Genomic DNA, 24748 nt, shown 5'->3' on the forward strand with positions numbered 1-24748 from the left:
TGGTTTGCTGCAAAACAGGGGGTTTATATCTAATTCCACTGGGATTAAACATAATAGTGACCTGGTGACCCATTAGATATATTTAATAGGAAATAAACGTGTACTCCTGACTTTATTACCGGTACTTTAGAAATGAAACTCACTAAATTCAATAGTGAGGAACAGTGTATAAAGCTTCAGCTTTCACCATTAATAGTTCTCGATTCCTGGTTCTATAGATTGCACTTTGCTTTTTTCTCTTTTCTCCTAGTGAAATCTATACTGGATAATCTGGGATTATCTTTATTACATGTGATTGTACCTTCAGGGTTATTAGAGCTTGGCTTTTCTTATCTCTGTAAAAAGAGACATAAAATGACACACTTATGCAATAATAGAGTCTAAATATTTACGATGATTAATATGTTATCTAGCAAAAAAAAAAATCTAATTGACCTTTCATGATATACGAGCTGAATAGTAGACAATTACATTCGCCTAGCTCAAAGTTATGCATATTTTGATTTTCATTATTACTCAAAAATGAAATATAGTTATCTCTGTAGATGTGGTCAGGGAGAAGAAACTCTACTAAAAATATGCCTTAAAGTATTTAAGGGATTCAAATAGCAATTAACAAAAATGAGGAGGCTTCTAGTGGTATTATTAATCAATAAACAAGGAGAAATAAGAAAAAAGGATGCAGGCTATACTGTAATCATAAAATATATTATCACCTCAGCATGCAGAGCACATATCCACATAACTATGTTAATTTAATATGTTTTCCCCATTTTAGTAAATGTATATTTTATTTTTTTTCTTTCAATACATTTTTTGGATTGGGTTTATATTGCCTTTGTCTGTCTTGTTTATACATATTCCATGTTTTTCTTTTTTCTCTTTCTCTCTTTTTCTTTATGTTTGTGATATTTATTTTAAGTCGTGAAGTGATGTTGTCTCCTTCTAATTATTAGGAACTTTGATGTTCAAATGCTATATCAATGCTGTACAGTAGAACTATTACACAAATATTTCCTGCTGCTTATGAGGGTTTAAGATAGCAGATTGAGATTTAGCCAGCACTAGTAATCCGATTTGTTATTCAAGCCAATACATGTGCTTTTATAAATGTATTATAAGAGATATATCATAGGACTGACTATTTTGGATTTGGGGTTAATGAAATTCAATTATAGGATTGTTCATCTATCCACCCACTTTCTCAGATCACTTAGTTCCAAGCTGGTTTGAAAAGACTGGATTTTATCAGAACTAACAAATAAAACCTTCCATACAAAGCTTTCTTAAATTGTTATGGCCTGGCTGTTGAAAAGCCATAGTCAGGATATAAAACCAGAAAGGGGTACTCTGAGTTTATGATTATGACATTTAGAAAGCTAAGACTTGGCATGCACATCTGAACGGTACATCCATCTTTTTACATTTAAGGCAAAATATTTGGAAGCTATTGTTACTTTTATTTAATTTTAGGCCAGGGCATAGAATCTGACGTGATGTATTTAGGAAGGTGAAATAAACAGTCTGTTCCTTAGCAGTTTCTGTTCAGCACAGAGTAATCAGCCCATTTTATTTATTGTCATACGTCTCCCTTTGGTTGGTTTAATTGCTATGTATTAACTATTTAAAGGAGGACCAGCAGTTTTCTGGGAAAAGCTGATTTGCATTGATCTCTGCAGTTACTGCCACTGTGATTATTCCTGTGTTTCGTTTCCAAGGGACTTACTGCCAGCAGAGGGAAGTGGAGGCTATAACCGAAGGAGATGAAGATAATGAAAATTGCTGCTGTTGTAAATCAGGCCACTTCCCTCACTTGCTCTCAAGCAATGCAGCTTTCAACCTTCGATGGCTGACCTGGGAAATAACACGGACTCAGTACATTCTAGAAGGGTACAATATTATTGACAACAGCGCAGCCACCATGCTGCAAGTATTTGACCTGCGAAGGATACTCATTAGATATTACATAAAGGTACAGTCATTTTCAGGAAAGCAGTCTGTTATTGATTTATTATTTTCATTTTATGTGAAATGGCCACCCACTTGCAAAGCAACTCTGATTGGCTATTGAGATTTTTAAAAAACAGTACAGCCATTCATTTAGGGACCGTACAAAGTTACAGTGGCCCTGAAAAGCATGATTTATGAACATTTTTCACACAAACTGTTGCAGCTTCTCCATGGTCACGTGATCAAAATTCGGACCCTTGGCAACTCTGGCGAGTATTTATGACAGTTACAGTGTCCCAGCGTCATGTGATCACCTTTTATGACTCCAACAGACAAAGTCAATGGGGAAGCCAGATTCACTTAACAACAGTATTACTAACTTAATCACTGCAGTGATTCGCTTAACAGTTGTGGCAAGAAAAGTCATAAAATGGGGCAAAACTCACTTAACGACTGTCTCGCATGGAAGCAGAAATTTTGGACTCAGTTGTGGTCATAAGCCAAAGACTACCTGTACAATGCAAAAGCCACAATGAAAGAAATAAAATGTACAGTATACTATATATACTGTGTTAGGAGTAGAATACAACACTCACATATTTACATTTACATCAGATTTATATCTCAACCTGCATATTTTAAACATTCTTCTTTTTTTACTTTCCATCTGCTTGACAACCAGATTTGAGTGAGGGGCTATTTATCAACTTTAAAAGAATTCTGCTCTTTTTTTAGTAAAATGGGTCAGTTCCTGTAGCCTTTCTGCATATATTTGAAGTAATTTACTGTATGGCTACTGGAGATTATTTAAACTCTGCCTTCACATTTGCTTGTCAATTTATTCCTTTTTCAAGAGGGAGAGAGAGAGAGCTTACAAAACTGCTTTTCAAAAAAGGGTGGTTCCCCCTCCCCCCATTTCTGTTGTGTCAGCATAAATCTCCTTAAAAGGCATAGCATGCTTATCTCTTTCTAAAGGCTAAAAATTTTAAACTCTGCCTTTTGCACTGAAGGTCCATTTCTCTGAATTTAAATGCAAATTTAAATATAAAACTGGAAGGATGATATTCATAAATCTTAAGCAGGTATAATAACATGTATATCATTAATCCTCTCCAATGTCTTAATGTTGTCTTTCTTGCAGTTTTCTTTTTTATTATTCTGCACTGTTGAATCATCCATCCTGTTCCCCTGAACCATAAGCAAAGACCCAGGAGTATAAAAAGCAGAGGAAATATAGAGTAGTGGTACAATGTGATACAGGGTTTGCTTTATTCTCCTTGGAGGCATTTCTCTAGTGTCTGAAATAATTGAACATCTCCTAGTTCAATGTGTTACTAAAGCAAACCACATTTCTGTTTTCATGTACAGAGCATTATATATTTTACTGCAAGCTCCCCCAAAATCCTATCCTGGCTAAGAGATGAATCATTCCAGAAGACACTGCAGCCATTCTCCAAATGGCATTATATTGAGCGTGACCTTGCCATGTTCAACATTAACATTGATGATGATTATGTCCCTTGCCTTCAAGGAATCACCAGAGCAAGTTTCTGTAGTGTTTACTTAGATTGGATTCAGTTTTGTGCTGGGAAAAGAGTAGAGGTGAGTATTTATCTAGTTTATATAACCTCTTGTAGGTAGTTGCAGTGGTTCTTATCAACAAATTTACAATATAGAGTTCTTTTCTTTTTTAAAGGAGGTTTATCACATTTAATCCTAAATCACTATTATAAATTTACTATTTACAGTATGCTAAATATTTCCCACCAAATCAATCAGCCTTCCCCAACCTGGTGCTTCCAAAATGTTACTAAATGACATTATTAATCCTCCCCAGCCAGCACAATCAAAAGAAGACTGGATGAAGGTTATGGACTCTGTAGATCAGCGGTTCTCAACCTGTGGGTCGTGACCCCATTTGGGGTCAAACGACCATTTCACGGGGGTCGCCAAACAATGCAGTCCGCCATTTTCCCCCCTTTTCCTTAGCTGTGCTACTCCCTCTTATTCTATTGGCTTTTGAAAGCCAATAGAATAGACTCTATTCAGGAGACTCTATTCTATTGGTGTTCGAAAGCCAATAGAATCTATTGGCTTTTGAAAGGCTGGTGGGCGGCTGGCAGGCGGGAGGTTGGCGGGTGCAGGGAGGGTTGCTGGTGTGCGTGGGGCCAGGCAGGTGGCTTACCTCCCTTGGCCTGGGCCAGCTGGTGGCCTAGCCGGTGGTCGGCCTGCGCCCTTGCTGCCGCATGCCATGGCCACCCAGGAGTGCCAGGGCCTGCCTGCTGCCGCACCGAACATGCAGTGGCCAAGGTAAGGCTATCGGGGCAGAGGCGGGTGCAGGGAGGGTTGCTGGTGCATGTGGGGCCCGGCAGGTGCCTTACCTCCCTTGGGCTGGGCCAGCTGGTGGCCCAGCGGTGGTCGGCCTGTGCCATCACTGCCGCTTGCCAGCTACGCCTCGGCTGGCGGAGGGGGTGGCACCACGCATGCGCGGTGCTTCCGGGCCAAGGTGGTTGCTGGGTGATGGCCCATGTGCAGCCGCAGAAGGAGGCGGGGCGTGCACACCTCCTCCTGCCCTGCCCGCAGGGAAATACAGGTAGTCTTCGACTTACGACCACATGGTTGGGGTCACGGCATTAGGAAGGTTGAGAACCACTGCTGTAGATCAACACATCTGGAGAACTCCAAGTTGCAAAAGCTTGTAAGAGTGTGTGACTCTTAAAAGGTCCTTGAAAACTAAGACGAAAAGAGAACAAATTGGGGAAAATGGGAAAAAGTATGGCATGGAGAAATTATTTTATGTTCAAAGTTGGCAACCTGGTGTCCTCCAGATGTTTCTGACTAATACTTGTAGCAGTGCCTTGTGATTGATAGTGCTAATGAAGGTTGAATTTCCAAGCATTTGGAGGACAGCTGTTGTACACCTCATGGTTATATATTTGATTTGATACTCTTTCAACCTGTCCTTTAAAATGGTTTTGACTAAGGAAAGAAAATAATGTGCCTGCAACAGGATTGGGCAAGAAGAAGCAAAGAAGGTGTTGGTAGTCAAACCTGTGTAAACTTTAAAAAATATATATATTTAGAATAAATAAAATATGCCAAATACCTGTACGTTGCCTTACTTGTACTACTAATTAAACATTATGTTACGTTTCGTTAACATAGGAAACTTAACATAGAATTCTTTTCTCAGAAATTACAATGATACAATTTCTAGGGAAGTTTATATCTGTCAAGAGCCACAGCAAAGACCTTGGAAGAAATGGTTACAGAATCAAAGCAGGTGTTAATAAATCCAGGAAATAGAATGCATGAGAAAGAGACCAGACTGAATCCACCTTCATTTACTAGGGCAAGGGTCCCCAACCTGTGGTGAAAAAACAATATGCTGTGCTTTGGGGCACAAAAACAGGTCGCCGCTGCATTGTGGGGCAGAAAAATGGGCTGCCACCATGCCTCGGGGCACAAAAATGGGCGCTACTGCACCACGGGGTGCAGTAATGGGGTGCTGTGCCTTGCAAGAACGGAGCAGGGCTAGTGAGTATCATGCGGGCGCTAGCCCCTCCCCATTCACGTCGTGCATGTACTCGCAGCCCCATGCACACGTGCACACATGTAAAATGCTTCCCCCTCCCTTTCCCTCCAGTCTGCCAACTGAGAAAGGTTGGTGACTTCTGTACTAGGGTATAGGAAGGAGGGAAAGAAAATACAGATTTTCAAGATTGTTATTACAGCCTATCTCAGTGAAGTGGCATTCCAGGCAAACTTGTGGAAACTGTTTCCTGGCTTATTTTACCTTGAAGGGCTAACAACCATAGAGCAACAGACTGATGCAATATTAACGAGCCTTTGGTGTGGCACTAAATACAGTATTACATGTTTTGCAGCCTGTAGAGTGTGATGAAGATTCTCCTTTAGTAACCCTTTCCTTTGCATTGTGCATTCTTGGTAGAAGAGCACTGGGAACAGCATCACACAATATGGCCATCAGGTAATTTTGTTGTGTGACAATGCTTAAAACAGTAATAGCTTTCTAATGGCTCAGAAAATTATTCACTCATCCAAATGATTTGTTTTTCCATTTATTGTAAAGGAAGAGGTACACGAAGAAAAATTATTTTTGAAATCAGCAACTTGGTAGCTTTTTCAGAAGAATACGTACATCTTGAATAATTCTGTATTTGTAGCACAGGAATACATAAAAGAATGAATTCTTGAATTTCTTGAATTTACCCTTACCTTTTAATATCGGTATAAGAACCTTTTTGAATGAAAACCAAGTCTCTAGACCAGTGGTTCTCAACCTGTGGGTCAGGACCCCATTTGGGGTCGAATGACCATTTCACGGGGGTCGCCAAACCACGCTGTCTGCCATTTTTTCCCTTTTCCCTAGCTGTCCTACTCCCTCTTATTGGTGGCCACACCCACTTGGGGGTCACCACAACATGGGGAACTGTATTATGGGGTCACGGCATTAGAAAGGTTGAGAACCACTGCTCTAGACAAATTGATGCAACTGAAAATATGTGAATATAACCAAGACTCTTGTGGTATTAAAATAATTCAGGTGACAACGAACAATTGTATTAATGCGTAATTTCTGTGGATTATACTCCCCATGTATATCTATGAAATATATGCTACCTATACCAATTAGAGCTAATGTAGCATATGAAAACATTATATGAATCAATATTTCTTTTTGAGTCCCACATATCTAACAGTTAGCTGGATGCTTCTTAAAATATTGCATAGATGTTCACAAAATGTCTTTTTATTTAAACAATCATAATATTAAATCATTACAAATATACAATTCAGATACTGAAGTAGACAATTAATCATGCTAATGCCCAGACAAAGTCTCCCTGTCCTCTTGAACATCTATTCTAATAACCATTTATAAATAGTGATTATAGCCTTATTATTTTGTACAGAACCTGCCTATTCTTCTAATGCTAGAGGAAGTCTTGAAAAAAATAGCTCATTCTTTTTAGTGAAACTTACTGCCTACTAAGTATATGCAAAATTGCTGCCTTTTCCCTATAGTGCTGTTGACATTGGACCATCACTCACTTGCTTTGTTTTGAGAGGAAGTGGTTCATAATGTGTTTGTTTTTCATGGAAAACCATAGTTATATATATCAGTCTCATTTACATTATTTGGAAATTAAATAGGCAAAATGTTGATATTACACATCAATTTCTACTAAGTAAGATATCTATACTGTTGACAAGTCATTAGGAAACCATTACCATTAGAGGGCAAAATGAATGTTCAGGGAGGAATACTAAATTGTATGCTACATCAGAAGTGAAGTTTACATTATATATATATATACACACACACATGAGCTAGTAATTTGCATTCATTTACACATGAATTGTGATCTAATCAGTTTAGGAAAAGTGTTTAAAGGCAAGACATGCTGGCAATATTTTTATGGAATGTATGCAAATAATGTTTGATTTACCTGTCACTGTAAATGTCAGTAGACTGCAAACATCATGTTTTAAATTATGCCGTGTTTCCAACAATTAATAGGACATTGACATTAAGTTCTGTTGAACTTCTTCAGTGCAAATTGGAGGATGTAGCATTATGTCTTCAAAAGAGGGATTTGTTATAGAAAACATATTTGTAGAAAACATATTTGTAGTCCTTAGTCAGTTTGGTCTAGTGGTTAAGGCACCAGGTTAGAAAGCAAGAGACCATGAGTCCAAGTCCTGCTTTAGCTATGAAAGCCATGTGGGTGACCTTGATCCAATTACTTACAGTCCAGTTCACCTCACAAAGATTGTTGTTGTGGTGAAAAAAGAAGGAAGAAGATGTGTTGGATATGTTCGCCCCCTTGATTTATTTGTAAAAATAAAAAAGCCGGGAAATAAATAAATGCCCCAACAGGTAATCTGATAGTTATTCTGAATATTCTGACTTTTAATATACTATTATCTATCGTGGATGTGCGGGCTTCCAGGCTTTAATTAAATCCCAAGAGAAGATGTTCTTCCATTTACCACTAATGCAGCATCCCATCTTTGAAACATATTGGATAATTTCTCCTATTTCGTTTTAAGAAATCATCTGGTATGAAAAATTTCAAAAAGCCATTTATTTTCATTTGAGAAAGAGCTCTTCAAAATGGGGGAAAAAATCATAATCTTTTTTTAAAAAAATCTTCTATTACTCCTTTGTGTAGCCATTTCAAACACAGTATTTCCAAAAGCTCACAATCTAATGCAAACACTAAGTCTTCAGTTGCAACTACGTTAAACCATTTACAGCAGGTCACAAAAAATAAAACAAAACAACATTCTCACACAGTCAGAGTAGGTAGGAAGATTGCAAAGAAAAAAAGAAGTCTTGGGTACAGAATCTTGTAAATTGGATATTTGTACTTGGCGCTCATTTATCAGTAAGTGTATTAAAGCAGTGCCTCCCAATTGCCTTTGATCTCTTTCCGAGTCTTGGTTTAATGGGTAAGCTACTAATTGCTTATTTGATTCCACAAAAAAGTCCATCTGTTCTGCAATATTTTGGAAACATCCATTTTCTTTCTCAGGCTCAGAGAGTTCCGTCACAATACTATGAAAGAGATCTTATTTTCAACAGCTGTAATGGAAACTGAATCTGTGAGTAATTAATCTGATTGTTTACAGCTTAGACTCCTTCCTCCACGGCCTCCATGCCTTGTTCAAAGGAGATTTTCGAATTACATCAAGAGATGAATGGGTATTTGCAGATATGGACCTCTTGCACCAAGTCGTTGCTCCTGCAATTAGAATGTCATTGAAACTACATCAAGTGAGTTTTCCTCTTTTCTGCAGCAAATACTTCTTGTATGTTATGCAAACTTTATTATACTGATCATGTGGTAGGCATAACAAGGACAACCAGAATGTTTACATTGTTGGCCAGTTAAATTCAAATGAAACGGTATATGTGCAGCTATGAATTTCTTCTAAGAAATGCATTTATATAACTCAAGCCATTAATTATTGGAAGTGTAGCTCTTAGGAGGTATTTTAGTCACTTCATCATTTTACATATAATAAAACTCACCCCTCATTTATTCAACCTTTGAAAAGACATACCAACTTTGTGTGGTAAATGAATAAAAATGCATTCTTAAAGCCAGATAATTTCAGACATTTCAATGAATTTCTCATCTTTCTCTTCGGAGGTGTCTGGTATCACCAACCAGCACAAGCTGGAGGTACCCAAAATAATTCAAACCAACTGATGTGCTAATAATGGGATTATTCCAGTGGAGCAAGCCAAAACTGCTATACATCTTCATTGTGGCTTTTTGCTACCTCTCTGCACAAATGCAGTGTGGCTTGCAGTTCCATTGAAGTTTCTAAACCTAAAACCTTTCATCACTTCAGAAATGTTTCTGATCGTAACCATGCCTTTCCTTTAATACCAGGACCAATTCACTTGTCCAGATGAATATGAAGATCCTGCTATACTTTATGATGCAATTCAGTCCTTTGAAGAGAAAGTTGTGATTTGTCATGAAGGGGATCCTGCGTGGCGCAGTGCCATCCTCTCAAACAAAGAAGAGCTCCTTACTTTTAGGCATGTGGTAGAAGAAGGAACGGATGAATATAAAGTTATCATGCTCCACAAAAGCTACTTAAGCTTCAAAGTAATCAAGGTACCATCACCTCTGCCTCGTTTTCATTGTCTGGATTGTTGACATTCAGAGCTGCTGTATTTAGAATTTTATTTCCACTCTAGCTAGGTAAGTCTCTTGACAGAGTGGCCTAGCAAAGGTTAGAACTGGGATCTAAACGCCGTTTAACTGCAGGGTGGCAAAGTGATGGGAACAGCAGTTTCCAAGACCAGAATCAATATTTGGATAAACAGGCATGTCAGAACCCCGTGGGTTTACTCTGGTCATTGTTTTTGCTTTCTTATTTTAAAAGCATTTTATCAACAGAGGGTGGGCAATCGGGTAGGAACATAGTTTTATTATTTTTTTATTTCAAAGAAACTAGTTTGAATGGGTATTGAAATTAGCCTTCCATCCCTATTAGATCAGTAACTTCTAACCTAATTAGTGCCACTGCTTCCCAGAAGAAAATATACATGGGAACTCATTTGAACCATGGCCTTAAAAATACCCAACGAATCTCTCAGAGTGACTAAAACATACAATGATTTATAATTGTCATGTCTATATATTTCTCACATAATGTTCCTCATATAGCAATACAGGTAGTCCTCAACTTTATAAGCACAATTGAGCCCCAAATTTCCACTACTAAGTAGACAGTTGTTAAGTGAGTTTTGCCCCTTTTTAATGACCTCTCTCTTGCCACAATTGTTAAGCGAATCTCTGCAGTTGTTAAGTTAGTATCACTGTTGTTAATTGAATTTGGCTTCCCAATGGGCTTTGCTTGTCAGAAGGTCATAAAAAATGATCCTATGACTCTGGGATTCTGCAACTGTCATAAATACATGCCAGTTGCCAAGCGTCCAAATTTTGATCACCTGACCATTGTTGCTGCAATGGTCGTAAGTTGAAAAATGGCCATAAGTAAGTCATAAGTCATTTTCTTCAGTGCTGTTGTAACTTTGAATGGTCATTGAATAAATGGTTATAAGTCAAGGACTACCTGTAGTCTAGGCGTGAACATGTATGTATGAATATAAAGCAGCAGTGTTCAGCTCATTGTTGAACATGGCTTGATGGAATGTCTACAGTTGAGGGTGAAGGTTCTGTCTCCGAGCGTGTGGGTTGGTTTCCAAATATTATGTTACCAGGCTAGGTAACAAAGAGGTTACCTAGCCTGGTAACGAAACATTTGGAAACCAATCCACAAGCTCAAAGAATGAACTTTCACCCTCATTCTACACCTGAGCTACAGACATTCACCATTATTGCAAGTTCTCAGGTGCACAAGAAGCCAACCTATGCTCATTTTAGCCTTAGTGCTAGATTACAGTATTGATAGATTCTGTGTTCCTTTGGCTCCTCCTTCTTTTTTCAAGACTGACTGGGAGTCAAGCGATGATGAAAAAATAAACTTTTACTTCCAACAAAGCTAAAGCATTCATACAGCTGAGCTGTTACCATGCCATAAATTTTTGCATAGTTATGTATCCATCGAAGGGTACATTCTTCTCCCACTCCAGCCTGGCCTACTTAACATTGGTCCTCCTTTTAGCATTGAAAGAAAAGTCTGTATCTTCAGAAATCATCTCCTGTGCTTAATATACATCTAAATGCTCTATTTCTCGTAGCAGATTATGACCCTCCCTCCTCCAATTTTTCAGAAGAAGGGTGGGAGAAATTATAGCAGGCCCAGCACTTGCAAATGGCCCTGTGGCCTTGAAGCAAGCAACTCTGCAGTGCAAACAGCAGGTGGATTGCAACCCCCATCCATTTTCTCTCCAAAATGTTTCCACATGGTTTTGTACTTTTGTTTATTTCTAGGTTAACAAGGAATGTGTCAGAGGGCTCTGGGCAGGACAGCAACAGGAACTGATTTTTTTACGCAATCGTAACCCAGAACGAGGCAGCATCCAAAACAATAAACAGGTGTTGAGGAACCTGATTAATTCTTCATGCGACCAGCCTCTGGGCTACCCCATGTATGTTTCTCCTTTGACCACATCCTATGTAGGCACTCACAGAGAGATGAAAAATCTCTGGGGTGGACCGATAAGTCTCGACAGCATCAAAGGATGGTTCAGAAACAAGTGGCTTAGGTAAGCAGAGATCTTCCATTGCATCCCAGCTGACGTTTTAAAGGACATCTTAGGGCTCTCAAAATACAAGATAGATTTTTTAAATGAGAACTTTAAGTGATACATGCTGCCTTCTGTCTCCAATGCCTAAAACAGAGTTTATTTATTTATTAATTCATTAATTTATTTATTTTATTTACTTGATTTCTATAGCTGCCCATCTCAGCAAATTACTCTGGGTGGCTATAGAAATCAAATACTACTAAGTGGAGTTATTTACTATCCACTTAAATTAGATCAACCAACCAAAGCACTGATTTGCCTCCCCTTTCCTTCCTTATGTAGTTGTAAGAGTTATATGCACCTCCTCCTTTGCCCCTCACAGCTAGTTTTGCTGTTTTCCAGGAGCCCTTCCTTTCAGAAGTTGAAGCACAATAGAGATGCATCCATTCCTATTGTATTCTCATTGCATCTGGATTGAACTGAGCATCCTACATATTCAATGAACATGGCGCCTTCATTATATTTAGCCAGTCGCTAATTGAAAGAAATTCACTGTAATTATATATATACAGTTCTGTTAGATATATATTATATACAGTTTTGTCAGAACTATATATAGCATATATATAGTTTCAGGTTTTCTGAATTTTTGTATAACATTTCCACTGAACATCAACAGCAAGTAAGAAAAGGAACCTGCGGTATAATATGCTAGTGGCAAAGATTTGTAAAACTTGACAAACAGAAAGGAGGCAAGTACATTATTGTAGAACAGTATGTACCTCCAGAGGAATATTGTTTTTTTCATCCTCTATAGCTCCATCTATCACCAAATACCAGCTATTCTGCACCTTCCAATAATGTTGCAGTATTTTATCATTTAGATGGACTGAGAGTGAATGCCATGATGCAGAATCATCTGTTACCACTCTGTTGACACTGAACCAAATTCGCCTTTGACAAATAACAAAGTAATACATTTCATCAAATGACCTGAATTGCAGAATTTGTAGAATCTATTCTACTTGCAGTGAATTTCTCAATTTACTATGGAACTGGGTCATAGGGTTAATAATGACATATGAAATAGCCAGGCAAATTTGTCACTTAAGATTTTATTTCCCAGCATTTGATTTTTCAGAATTAAAATATCTAGACGAGTTGAAGAGTTTTGCAACTATTCAGAAACAGAAATAAAAGAGATCCTAAATGACCCATGTTCTACAAACTAAGAACCAAAATGGACCTCCCAACTTTTCCTGTGACTATTTTCAGTGAGGATAATAACAACTTAAAAGAGAGGAGGAAAAAATGCAGGCCTTAAACATCTTTATTCCCTATGCTAACATTCTAGTTATATTCTGAACATGGCAGCGTATCTTTTTTAAAAAAATAGATTGTCCTGGTATGGGACTTCTACATCACACATATTAATAGTGCAGATCATAGCATGGGATCTAGAGCAGAAACTGGAGATCTGGGATCCATCAAATATTGCTGAAAAACAACTATCTTAACCCTAACATTTGCCACCAATGATGCTGACTGGAGCTGTTTGGGACTGACAATTGTAATTCAGCAATATTTGGAGGTCCCACATACAATTAGAATGTGAGGCTAAGGTCATGTTCAAATTTCCACTCAGCCATGCAGCTTATTGTTTTTCATCCACTTACATATTTTAATCTAAACTAGCTCTGAAAATAAAATGAGGAAGGGAACGACTAGATAGTGAGCTGCTTAGAAATAGGATCAAAGAAAAATGTAGGGGGGAAACATTGTCAGGAGGTATGTCCCAAGTGCAAATTCCATTACCACTGCATTTCAACACTGTTTTTGATATGAAATATTTCACTCATACCCAGTGGAATATTGAATGTGCAACTTGCACAGCTCATTGTTGTTATTGGCCAAAATATTATATGTTTCATATGAGCCCAGTATGAAAGCTGATAGAGATATGTCGATGAACATCTGTCTTTCCCATAATTTGCCAAAGAAATGTAAAGCAATTCTGAGAGTAAAACTTTCTATTATATTTTTCAAAGAACGGTCTTTCTGGTCCAGCACTGTGTTCCCACTGTGGAAAACAAAGACATTAGAAGCAAAGGGAAATTACCTTCCTGCTTATGTTCCCCAGAATCTGCCCCTGAAAGCTCCAGTCTATTCTGGTGCTCCTGACTATCTCTTTTCAAACAGAATGCGGAAGGACTGTAACCCAAACCACAGTAGAGGAAGCTGTGAGGAAAGTGCCAGTAGGAATGGATCTTCCAACAGTAATCCAGCTAATAATTCAAGCCAGAGCAGCAGCTCCCAGCATACAAGGAATAGCACACCCCAACTGCACCCTTCCTTTCAAGTTGCTCAATTCTCAGGTACTTATTCTCAGTTGCATTTATTCCCTGGCAGAAGAGTATTATAGGTTGACCAATATGAAAATGTATAGATGGTGTATAATGGAAGTTAAACACAAGGCATTGCAAAAAATAAAGCTATAACACGGAATGTGACACTAGACTCCTGGCTTAATCCCAAAGATATTCCAGTGCCTAGTCAATATCAAGCTGTTCCCCAGAACCCCTTGGCTGATCTGCAATGAGAGCAAATTTATCACGATGCTATATTGCAAATGACACCAATTGTATCACTTATATAATTTTTGTGATAGTATCATGACATATGGAACATCAACATGCCTTCTACTGGAGGCCTATGCCTCTCTCTCTCACTGGCCCAGGGATAGGGATAGGCCCGTAGCAACAGAGATTTTTTTGATATCCCATGAGTCAGATTCATGAAGGAATCTTGCTCTTAAACTGCTTTTGATGTCACCTCAGCTTCTTTTGAAATTGATGGATTTAAAAAAGCTTATAAACCTGTCCTGGAACTGGGGCCGTAAATGTTGCAGTTACCTGCTGGGGTGTAAGTATGCATACTGACCTTAGAATTAATGCACAGAAATATTCCAAAAATATCTATCCATACATAGTAATACTAAGCTTACAATGAATATTGCTGCTAAACTGCTCCAGTTATTTAACAGTATTGTTAAATACTATTTGCTTTCACAAGCTACTCCATAGGTAATTGGAAAAACAAGCTTAACTATAACACAACAAATATGGATAACCCAAGGAAGTTTACTTTGTGCGGGCGGCCATACAAATCTTTTAAATAAATCAAATAATTTAATAATTAATTTTATTTGGCTTTATCGTTTCATCTACAGCGCTAACAGTCAAAGTTCTCTAAGTAAATTTAGGGATGGGGTGGATTTAAGCTTCAAAAATATATTTATAAAAGGATATAAAAGATTCTTTTGTTTCCTAAGTATTTGCAGAGATTGAGTTATTTATGTGAAAATATGGGTGGTCTACTATAAAACACTTTAACTACTGAATTAAAGACATGTATGGGATATTTTTGGACAGTGGTCAGATTAACTGTTTAAAATGAGAGCAGATGTTTAATTACTTTTGACTGTGAATGTCAGCATACCAGAATTCTCATCATACAGTGCTTCCTAGCTACAGTATATTTTTACTTTTTATTTAACAATATTAGCATTAAAATAATCATCAAAGAATGAAATTTAAGAAACTGAAAAAATGAACTTTTCTATGAGTCTGCAACTAAAACTTTTCTATTCCACTTCTAACTGCAATAACATTTAAGGGTTTACATTCAAAAGAATATCAGAGGACTAATAATTTTACAACTTTAAAATACAAGGTAGTGGGGTACAATATAGATTAACTACAAAAATGATTTAGTATATGCTTAATTGTTCCAAGAAGAAAAAATAGAATATTTAAGTGTTGCTTCCAATATAAAACTAGCCCCCATATAAGTTTTAATTATTTCATGTGTATTTAATATATAGTAAGCCAAGTAGATTTTAATAGAAAACACACATTGATCACAGTATGTACGCATTTATGTATGTATTTAATATACATTGTTACTCATGCTGTTTAAGAATGAGTTATTGCTGTATTGCCTGTACTGTATTACCAGTTCTCTTTATTTTTATTCCCACACCAACAACTCGATGAGATAGCTTGAGCTAAAAAGAGACAGTAGCTCAAAGTCATCTAGGGATTTCCACGGTTAAGTCGAGACTTGCTGAGAATCTTTGCCTTTCATAAAAGTCGAAAATGCATATCTAGTTTTACTGATTCTGAATTGTACCTGCTTGCAGGAACCAACTGCAGATTCTCCACTATGGCACAATTTTTGGCACTGATCCTATCAGGAGCCACAAAGTGAAATGAGGGTTTACAAAATGCCCTTGGTTCACATCAATAAGTATGAATAAGTGAAGTATTCCTACATTGCTACATCTATTATTACATCTATTACACTACTACTACTACTACCACCACTACTACTACTACTACTACTACTACTACTACTGCTACTACTAGGATTATGATGGCACATGTGGTTAGGACACTGGCTTGACAAGCAGCAAGCCTGTGTTCAAGACCTGAGTATGCCTTGGGGTGGGATGAACTCCCGTCCTTTGCTCCAGCTCCTACTGGGGACATGAAAGGAGCCTCCCAACTGAGTATCCCCCAAGCAATGGTGATGTCACCGGCTAATCCTTTCAACCCAGAAGCACCTTGGAATGAACTGTTACTACTACTACTACTACTACTACTACTACTACTACTACTACTACTACTACTCAGTAATGTAGAGTGATTTAGGCAATTGTTCAAAGGTGTCTTTGCATTATTATATAATAACCTGGGCTGAAATATTATCCTTTCAAGCTGATTTGAGCTAAATCATGGTAGCATTTCTACAAAGGCTATGGATAGGGCAGAATGGAAGAGTAGGAAGAATGGAAGAGACAGCAAGGAACTCTATGCAACATAAAGCAATTCTGTGAAACATATTAGACTTGTCCAACTATGCACACACTAGATTATTTATCACCTATTTGTTTATTTATTTATTTATTTATTTAATTTTAACTAATTAATTAATTCATAGTATTTAGAACCTTCTCCAAGCCCCAAACACTCTAGACTATATATATAAGAAAACAGAAGAAATAAAACATAGTAATTACAGTAGCTCAAAATCAGTTTCAGACCCAGAAGTCAGCAACAAGAACCAAGATTAAACCCAAAATGGGGGCCACAATAAGTTAACTGGGACTGAAGACAAATTGAAATAAATTTAATTTGCTTGTGGAATTGCTGTAAGATGGGGCTACATATATATATCTGGTGAAAAGTATTCCACAAGGCCTCACCAGTGCCCCATTTACCTTGCAGGCCTTCTCTAGATGACCAGATGAGGTGGGCAGATTCAATTCTGTCAAGGTGTCTTTTTGATTCTCTTAATGCTAAGTGACTACTCCTGGAACTCAAAACTAAAAAATATTGCAATAACAATTAAGCAGAGATAGACATAATCTAAACATTTTTAAGAAGAGACTGGACAGCCATTTGTCTGAAATGGTATAGGGTTTCCTGCCTGAGCAGGGAGTTGGACTAGATGACCTCCAATGTCCCTTCCAAAATCATCATCATCATTATTACTATTGATCATTGCACAGTCAGCCAGATGTTCAGACTGGATTTGGCATTTTTGTCTACCTATTGAGTCCTTACCAAGGACCTGGGATAGGCAGATGTGGATATTTGATGGTATTACAGATATCATTGCAGGATGGAAGCAGTTCCTAGTAAGGCCGCCTTTTGCAATTGACTAATGGCGAATTTGTCAATGCCAATGGTGTTCAAGTGGTACTCCAGTTGTTTTGGGATTGCACCCAAGGCGCTTATTACTATTGGTACTACCCTTGCTTGCCTTTGCCACAGTCTTTCTATTTCTATTTGTAGGTCTTTGTGTTTTGTTATCTTCTCCAGTTCTTTCTCATCTATTCTGCTGTCTCCAGGCACTGCCACGTCCACTATCCAGACTTTTTTTTGTCTTTCTTATCGACAATTGTTAAGTCTGGGGTGTTATGTTGCAGGTGCTTGTCTGTTTGAATTCTGAAGTCCCAGAGCAGTTTAACTTTATCATTTTCTATGACTTTCTCTATTTTATGATCCCACCAGTTCTTGCTTACAGGCAAATGATATTTCTTGCAGATCTTCCAATGCACCATTGTTGCTACTTTGTCATGCCGCTGCTTGTAGTCAGTCTGTGTGATCTTCTTGCAACAACTTACCAGGTGGTCCACTCTTTCTTCAGCTTATTTGCATAGGCGGCACTTACTGTCTGTTGCTGTCTTCTCAATTTTGACTTTGTATGCATTTGTCCTTAAGGCTTGGTCTTGTGCAGCCAGAATTAGTCCCTCGGTCTCTTTCTTCAACTTTCCTGCTCTTAGCCATTGCCAGGTCCTGTTATTATCTGCTTTCCCAGCTATTTTTTTTTTTAATGTACTGACCATGTAGTGCTTTGTCTTCCCATGCCTCTATTCTTTTCTTCATTTGGTCTTTCTTGTAGGCCAGTTTGGTCTTTCCAGTAATCAGTAAGCCTTTCTGATATACTAATTTCAGTGCATCTTCATCATTGTCCTTCAGATATTCTTCCAAAGCCATTTTTTCTTCTTCAACCATCTGATGTACTTGCAGCATTCCACATCCACCTATTTGCCTTGGTAGATAGAGTCTGTCAATGTCACTGTGTGGATGAAGGGCATGTTCATTGTCATTATTTTTCTGGTCTTCCTATCCATTGCTTTTAGTTCTGCTTGAGTCCAATCCAATGTTATTTTTGGGGGGCATCTTGATTCCTTCAGTTTTTACTATTTTTCCTTGTTTGACAGTATGTGTGGCATATTTGTCCAAGCCAAACTCCATTGCAATATCTTGGCTATATATACAGACAGTGTTCAGCAGCGATTCTATTTCAGATGATGTTTTTTCATACAGCTTCATATCATCCATATAAAGGTGGTGGGATAGCCTGGCAGATGTTTTTGATGTTTGATAGCCCTGTCCTGAGTTATTCAGTATTGTTGACAGATGAAACAGTGCAATAACAAATAGTAGTGGTGATAATGAATATCCTTGCAATATTCCTCTCTTGATATTAACCTTTCCCAGTCTTTCACCATTGACCTGCAACTGTGTCTTCCATTGTGCCATCGATCTTTGCACAAATTTTCTGATGTTTCTAGGCACTTGATTATCCAGTCATGTGGCAGAGAGTCGAATGCCTTTTTGTAGTCAATCCATGCCACATTCAGGTTGGTCTTCCTTTTCTTGCAGTTTTCAAGATCATTTTGTCTATTAAGAGTTGATCTTTTGTTCCTCTGCTATTGAGGCAGTTTCCTTTCTGCTCAGGTGGAAAGACATTGTTTTCAACTAGATGCTGTTGTACTTCATCAGCTACCACACCAGTTAGCAATTTGAAAGTTGTTGGTAACTAGGTAATTGGCCTGTAGTTGCCTGGTGTTGCCCCTTTTGCTGGATTTTTTATTATTAGGTAGGTTTTCCCAGTTGTTACCTACTTTTCAATTTCTCCTCCTTGTAGTATATTGTTGAACTGCCTGGCAATGAGTGGGTGTATAACAGTTAGATGTTTCAACCAAAACCCATGAAGTTCATCTTCACCTGGTGCTGACCATTTTTTGATCTTCCTTGCTCTTTTTTCTACCATTTTTGTTGTTATTACTAGTTCTTTCATTTCAACTTCTGTTTTATTTGCATCCACCTCTTTTAACCAAGCCGCATCCTTGTTGTGTTTCTTTGGATTATCCCATATCTGCTTCCAGAACTGCACTGTTTCTTCCTTGTCAGGTACTGACTGATTCATTGCAGTTTCTCCATTAATGGGTTGGTAGAAATGTTTCTGATTGGATTGAAATTGGAGGTTCTGTCTATAGTTTGCAATTAGAGCTTCATATCTACTGATTTTCCTGGCTATAGCTGTTATTTGCTGCTTTATTATTTCCAGTGCTTCCTTGATCTTTCTTGTTTCTAAGTGGTATTTCTTGATTAGGTATTTTTTGGTCTTCTTGTTCTTCAGCTTCTTTTCTTTCATCTGTTCTAGCTTGTTTGCATGTGATCTTAACTTACTGATCTTATTTTCTAGTTTAACCTTCCATTTTTGTGGTGCACTGTTTGTTTGTTTACTTCTTTGTTGATTTTGCATCCCAGGTATTCAGTTATAACTGCAGCTGTGCTGTACAATAGTTGGTTTGTTTCTTGTAGTGAATTGGTGCTTATACTTGATATTGCAGTATTTGCATCTTTTAATGCTGTTTCTTTGGAACAAGCTTCAATGCAGGCAGCCTTGTTCTGTTGTTTTTGTGCTGTTCTAGATGCTCAGTTATTCTTTGTTTCAATTCTTTTATTTCTTTAGTTAGAGGGTTTTGTTCTTCCTGAGGAAGAGGTACCTGGTTTCCAAATGAGAGCAGTTGTATATCTCTGCTGGATTCCTTCACTGCCAACTCCCCCTGGTTTGCTTCTACATTCTGAATTACTTCTGGCAAGGCTTTGGTTTCTTTGCCCTGGGTAAACCTTTGCAGTTCGTCCAATTCTGTTTCTGTGAATACTTTATTTTGTATTATAAATCGCCATTGCTCTGCTAGTCTCTGTTCTGTTATTTCTGATTCTGGTTAAGCATGTTTATTAAACTGGTCTCTTTGAAAAAAAATATTTGTGAGTAGTGTTTTGCACTGGGCATTAATTGAATAGTGGGATAATGATTTCAAGGGTTTAATTATGGATAGAATTTCTCCAAATGATTTTTTCTTTTCTTTTTTAAAGGCAGGAGAAAATTCAGGAGCCAGTCTGTTCAGACACATGCTGCTTTGAGTCAAAAGCCTCCTCGCTCAAGTCATTCTGGTCCAATCTTAGAGAGTCATCCACCTTTCATCCAGACTTCCACTTCAGCTCAGGAAATTGCCCCAAGACTTTCTGACAGCCAGCTCTCCTTCCACAATTCTGCAACCTCTGTGTTCTCCCCAACTGCTGCCATCCCTATCTTGGGCCAACTAACAGTGCAGGAGCAAGCTGGGGCTGTGTTCAGGTCTAGTCTGGCCTCATCCACTAGTTCTACTCTCAGCCTCTTGTTTGGTAAAAGAAGTTTCTCAAGCGCGCTGGTAATTTCTGGGCTCTCTGCAGCTGAAGGAGGAAACACAACAGATACCCAATCATCCAGTAGTGTTAATATTGCAATTGGGCCATCTGCTAGAGCAGCAAACCGTAACAAGCAGGAGGCCATACGGGTAAGATATAGCCAAAAAGGTGAACTTTATGCCTTATTCTGTCCTGGAGAAAGCCTGTCTATATAGTAGTTAAGATCTTTAATCAACTGGATGGCAATTAATTATAGTGCCTTGTTCTGCCATCGGGATTGGTCATTTATGGCTCCTGAACCATGTGTAACTACAAATGCTTGTTTCTATGGCATATATAGTTATATTAAAATTATATTATGAAAGGGTCCAAGGAGAAAGGTGGATTAGGTAGCCACTGATTAAATTCATGTTTAGGTTATTTGAGTAATCATTTGACAATATTGCCACTTTATCACGCCCCCCAAAAGTGGTATCAGCTATAACTACATCACAAACACCCCTGTTGCTACTAAACCTTAGATCGGTTTTGTTGATTACTCCATATCTGGAACTAAATAATATTTAGTAAATTCCTGAACTGTTTTTGCAAGTGCCTGGGTTGGTTTTCTGGTTTTACCGCAATTCCTTCTGTTATATTAGATCAGTGGTGGTGAACCTATGGCACACGTGCCAGAGGCGGCACTCAGAGCCCTCTCTGTGGGCACGCGCGCCATGCCCTGGAGATGGCAACCGTCCCTATTCAACCAGGCGCCCACTAACTCACCGAGGTCCCACATGGCCAGATGCATCCCAGTACCCATGCACTCACTGGCCTCTGTGTGCAACGGCTGATGGTGTCAGGCAGCAGCCGCCCCGGCCCCTGCCTCACCTTGCCCTGTGACAATGGCACCCCCGCCCTGCCTCGCCTCACTTTGCCTCACCTCACCCAGCAGGACGAGCCTCCTACCCACCGCCCCACTTGCCAGAGACCCCCTGGATCTCCCCCAACCCTGCCCGGCCCTCACAGGCATCCCTCCCCAGGAGCAACATCAAGGTGATCACGCCCACCTTGGCCACACCCACCCAGTCTGCCAGGACCACCACAGCCACGCCCACCTGGCACCCGGCGATGAATAAGTGGGTTTTGGGTTGCAGTTTGGGCACTCGGTCTCTAAAAGGTTCGCCATCACTGTATTAGATGTTATAGATTATTCTGAAACCTGAGATATCAAGGTGAAAATATCTGGGGACCAGGTACAACGTTGAACAGGGCCTCCAAATACTGACTCTTTTTGGCAATACTTCTTTGAACGGTGCTGCTAGAACACTAATGATCCTGTCTCTATTTTTCAAAAGCAATTGTCTGATGATTATGAAGCAACTGATGCTGCTGAATCCAGACGGCGGAGGGACCTAGGAACCACTCACGCTCTCTTGATAAGCCATATGGTGGAATGCAGAAGGGCCAGCCAAGAAGATATGGCGCTAGAAGACTCTGCTTCTCAACACAGCCTTTCCGAAGAGTAATATAGAGCAGGGGTCTCCAACCTTAGCCACTTTACGACTTGTGGACTTCAACTCCCAGAATTCCTCAGCCAGCATGGCTGGCTGAGGAATTCTGGGAGTTGAAGTCCACAAGTCGTAAAGTGGCCAAGGTTGGAGAACCCCCTGATATAGAGGATGCTCGCGGGAGGGATAATGCCTTATAAAGCCGATTTAAAAAAAAATAAAATTGGGTTAGTTTGCCAGAGGAATGAGTAAAACAAACAAAAAGTAAAGGATCTTGTTTTTTTGACCCTTCACAAGAAAGCCCTCCATTAAAAAAACATAGGGAGATAATATCTCGCTAATAATATTTACTGCTGCCCACATCACAGGTTACTGGAATTCCAAATTTGATTTAAAAGAAAAAATTGATTTTGGCCATCTATTCTCTGCAAAGGAACACTAGGCAGTGTTATTATTGGGGTGGTTTGCAGGGAGGACTGGGGGCAGATCGGTACGCGTTTGGTAGCGGGACGGGAAGCAAAAGAAAATCTGAATGCGGTTCAGTGAAAAAAGCACATCAACATCTGTCTCTTCTCATACCCAAATAGATGATTGCATGCTAAATAATTGGCTTTTTATACATAATGCATAAAAAAGGATTGTTTGTAATTGAGGCAATGAATATGGAACGGGAAGGAAAGCTGCCTACTCTGAGATTAGTATGCAGAATCTTTTTTTTTTTTTTAAACGTCAGAGGAAAGCCGCCTTTGTTTTGAAGGGTTCTGGAACAAAGGGAAATTGTTTAGTCTAACTGTTGCTTTCTCGCTTTTTGTAATCAGCTTTTGCACCAGGGAAATCTCATGCAAGCGTGAGAATCATGTACATGGATGCGATATACTGAAGGAGGGAATAAGGGAGTGTACAGGAATGATTGATGTCTTTCTTATGATGTTGTCTGATTTTCATTGGCTAACAAAGTTTATAAAGCAATGCTATCAACTTTCTAAGGCGTGGCACTTCTGGACGTAACTCTGCCAGTGTTCCAGATTGTTGACCACCCAGCTGCTTAATTTGATCAAATAAAGTGCTATGTGATCAAGAAGTCTCCACTTGGGTTATCTGATTAGAGTGATATGATATCTCAAGTTCACCTAAGGGACTGGGACCTTACAGTTTGAAGTGTTACGCAGCTGACAATTTTGTGCTGCAATGTATTAATTGTGGAGGTGGTCCACTGCATGCAGCCATAAGGAAATTGTCCATAAAAGTGCCAGGCGACATACTACTATGAACCAAATATAGCCGATGCATGAATAGTCTTCACAAAGCCAACAGTGCTCCTTATTTGCAAACTGCTGCAAGGCTGTTCATCCTCACAACAAAACGCCATGCCTTTTTCTGCAACCGAGAAACTTAACGGCTCGAAATTGCTTTTGTCTTCTCTTACATGAGCAGACTTGATTTTTTTTTTGTAATTAAAAACTTTACAAGTACCAGTGTCTGATTTTGTCACTTTACAGAATTTACAGTATTTTACACAATATATTTATATATTTGTAGAAGGTGCATGCTGCTTTGGGTCTTTTTTCTTACCTTCTTTTATTTCTAAGACATGGCTTATTTTGCACCCAAATTGTGGTGCTTATATGTGTTTCCTTTAAGAGCTTAACATGGGGTTGGATTGAAAATGACTCAAAATAACCTGGTGGGGTTCAAGGCAGGTGGGGTCTTAAACCTCGATTCTCCCAGGCCAACTTCAATCATGAATGCGTGTTGGCTCAGGTACAACAACTGAGCCTGTATTTGCTATCTTGTCCTCCTACCTGGCATTATATAAATGGGATCAGAGAGACATGCTGACCTTCTGCAGCTCTTTGCAACTTCTGAAACTGGAATGGAGCTTCTTCTTTTTTTTAGCCATTAATTCCAACAGAATATTTAGCTATTCTCTGCTCCCTTCCCCTCCCCACATTTCTCCATGGTTTCAGAGTGAATTGCACAGTTACGGTAGTCAATAGAATCAACTCCCTGAACCCCACTTTTGATACAAATTGAATTGCAAGCTATTCTTGCCTGAGATTAATCTAAGCAGTGTGGAAGGAGGCCGTTGGTGATAAACCTAAGCCCATCTTCCCACAGGATCTCCAAATTACTCTTTTATGCCCTAACAACTCCAGAATCCAGAAGTCTAAGCTCACCATTCATTTTCCTTCATTGGTCAGTTATAGTTCTTTGGGAGGCAATAACAATAATCGTCTAGTACTGTTGTTACCCTCAACAGGTAGTTAGAAGTATAATCTGCTACTTGCAAAATTCTAAAACTGGAAGGTAGCCACTTTGTGTTAGGGACCCCTTCCTTCCTTCCTTCCTTTCTTCCTTCCTTCCTTCCTTCCTTCCTTCCTTCCTTCCTTCCCTCCTTCCTTCCTTCCACCAATCTATAATAATACATTCATTATAAGGCAAAGGGTGCAAGATTGCCATGCAGACTGCCACCGACTGTTACTGTAAGAAGTAGTATTAGTGTTTGCTTTGAAAGGGTAGTGCTTTTGTGATGCAAAGGAGGAAATTTATGCCAT

The 24748-nt window shown here is 38.9% G+C and overlaps 1 protein-coding gene across 2 annotated transcripts in view; it reads left to right on the forward strand.

Annotated features, from left to right (window-relative positions):
* The window catches only part of PCNX2 (pecanex 2), a 105572-nt gene extending 83251 nt beyond the window's left edge, over positions 1 to 22321 (forward strand). Inside the window, exons 26-34 of one of the 2 annotated variants that reach the window (XM_039353028.1) lie at positions 1719 to 1972; positions 3319 to 3552; positions 5838 to 5941; positions 8611 to 8755; positions 9381 to 9611; positions 11397 to 11671; positions 13853 to 14028; positions 20392 to 20852; positions 22041 to 22321. In XM_039353028.1, the coding sequence (XP_039208962.1) occupies positions 1719 to 1972; positions 3319 to 3552; positions 5838 to 5941; positions 8611 to 8755; positions 9381 to 9611; positions 11397 to 11671; positions 13853 to 14028; positions 20392 to 20852; positions 22041 to 22211 (2051 nt within the window). In that variant the 3' untranslated portion in view covers positions 22212 to 22321. Of the gene's footprint in view, positions 1 to 1718; positions 1973 to 3318; positions 3553 to 5837; positions 5942 to 8610; positions 8756 to 9380; positions 9612 to 11396; positions 11672 to 12055; positions 13764 to 13852; positions 14029 to 20391; positions 20853 to 22040 lie in introns of those variants that run through there. The other variant, XM_039353029.1, reaches the window with a different exon arrangement.
* Positions 22322 to 24748: the final 2427 nt, after the last annotated feature.

The sequence above is a fragment of the Crotalus tigris genome, unplaced genomic scaffold (assembly GCF_016545835.1).
Source record: "Crotalus tigris isolate CLP2741 ecotype Arizona unplaced genomic scaffold, ASM1654583v1 scf7180000018486.1709376, whole genome shotgun sequence".
NCBI classification, from domain to species: domain Eukaryota; kingdom Metazoa; phylum Chordata; class Lepidosauria; order Squamata; family Viperidae; genus Crotalus; species Crotalus tigris.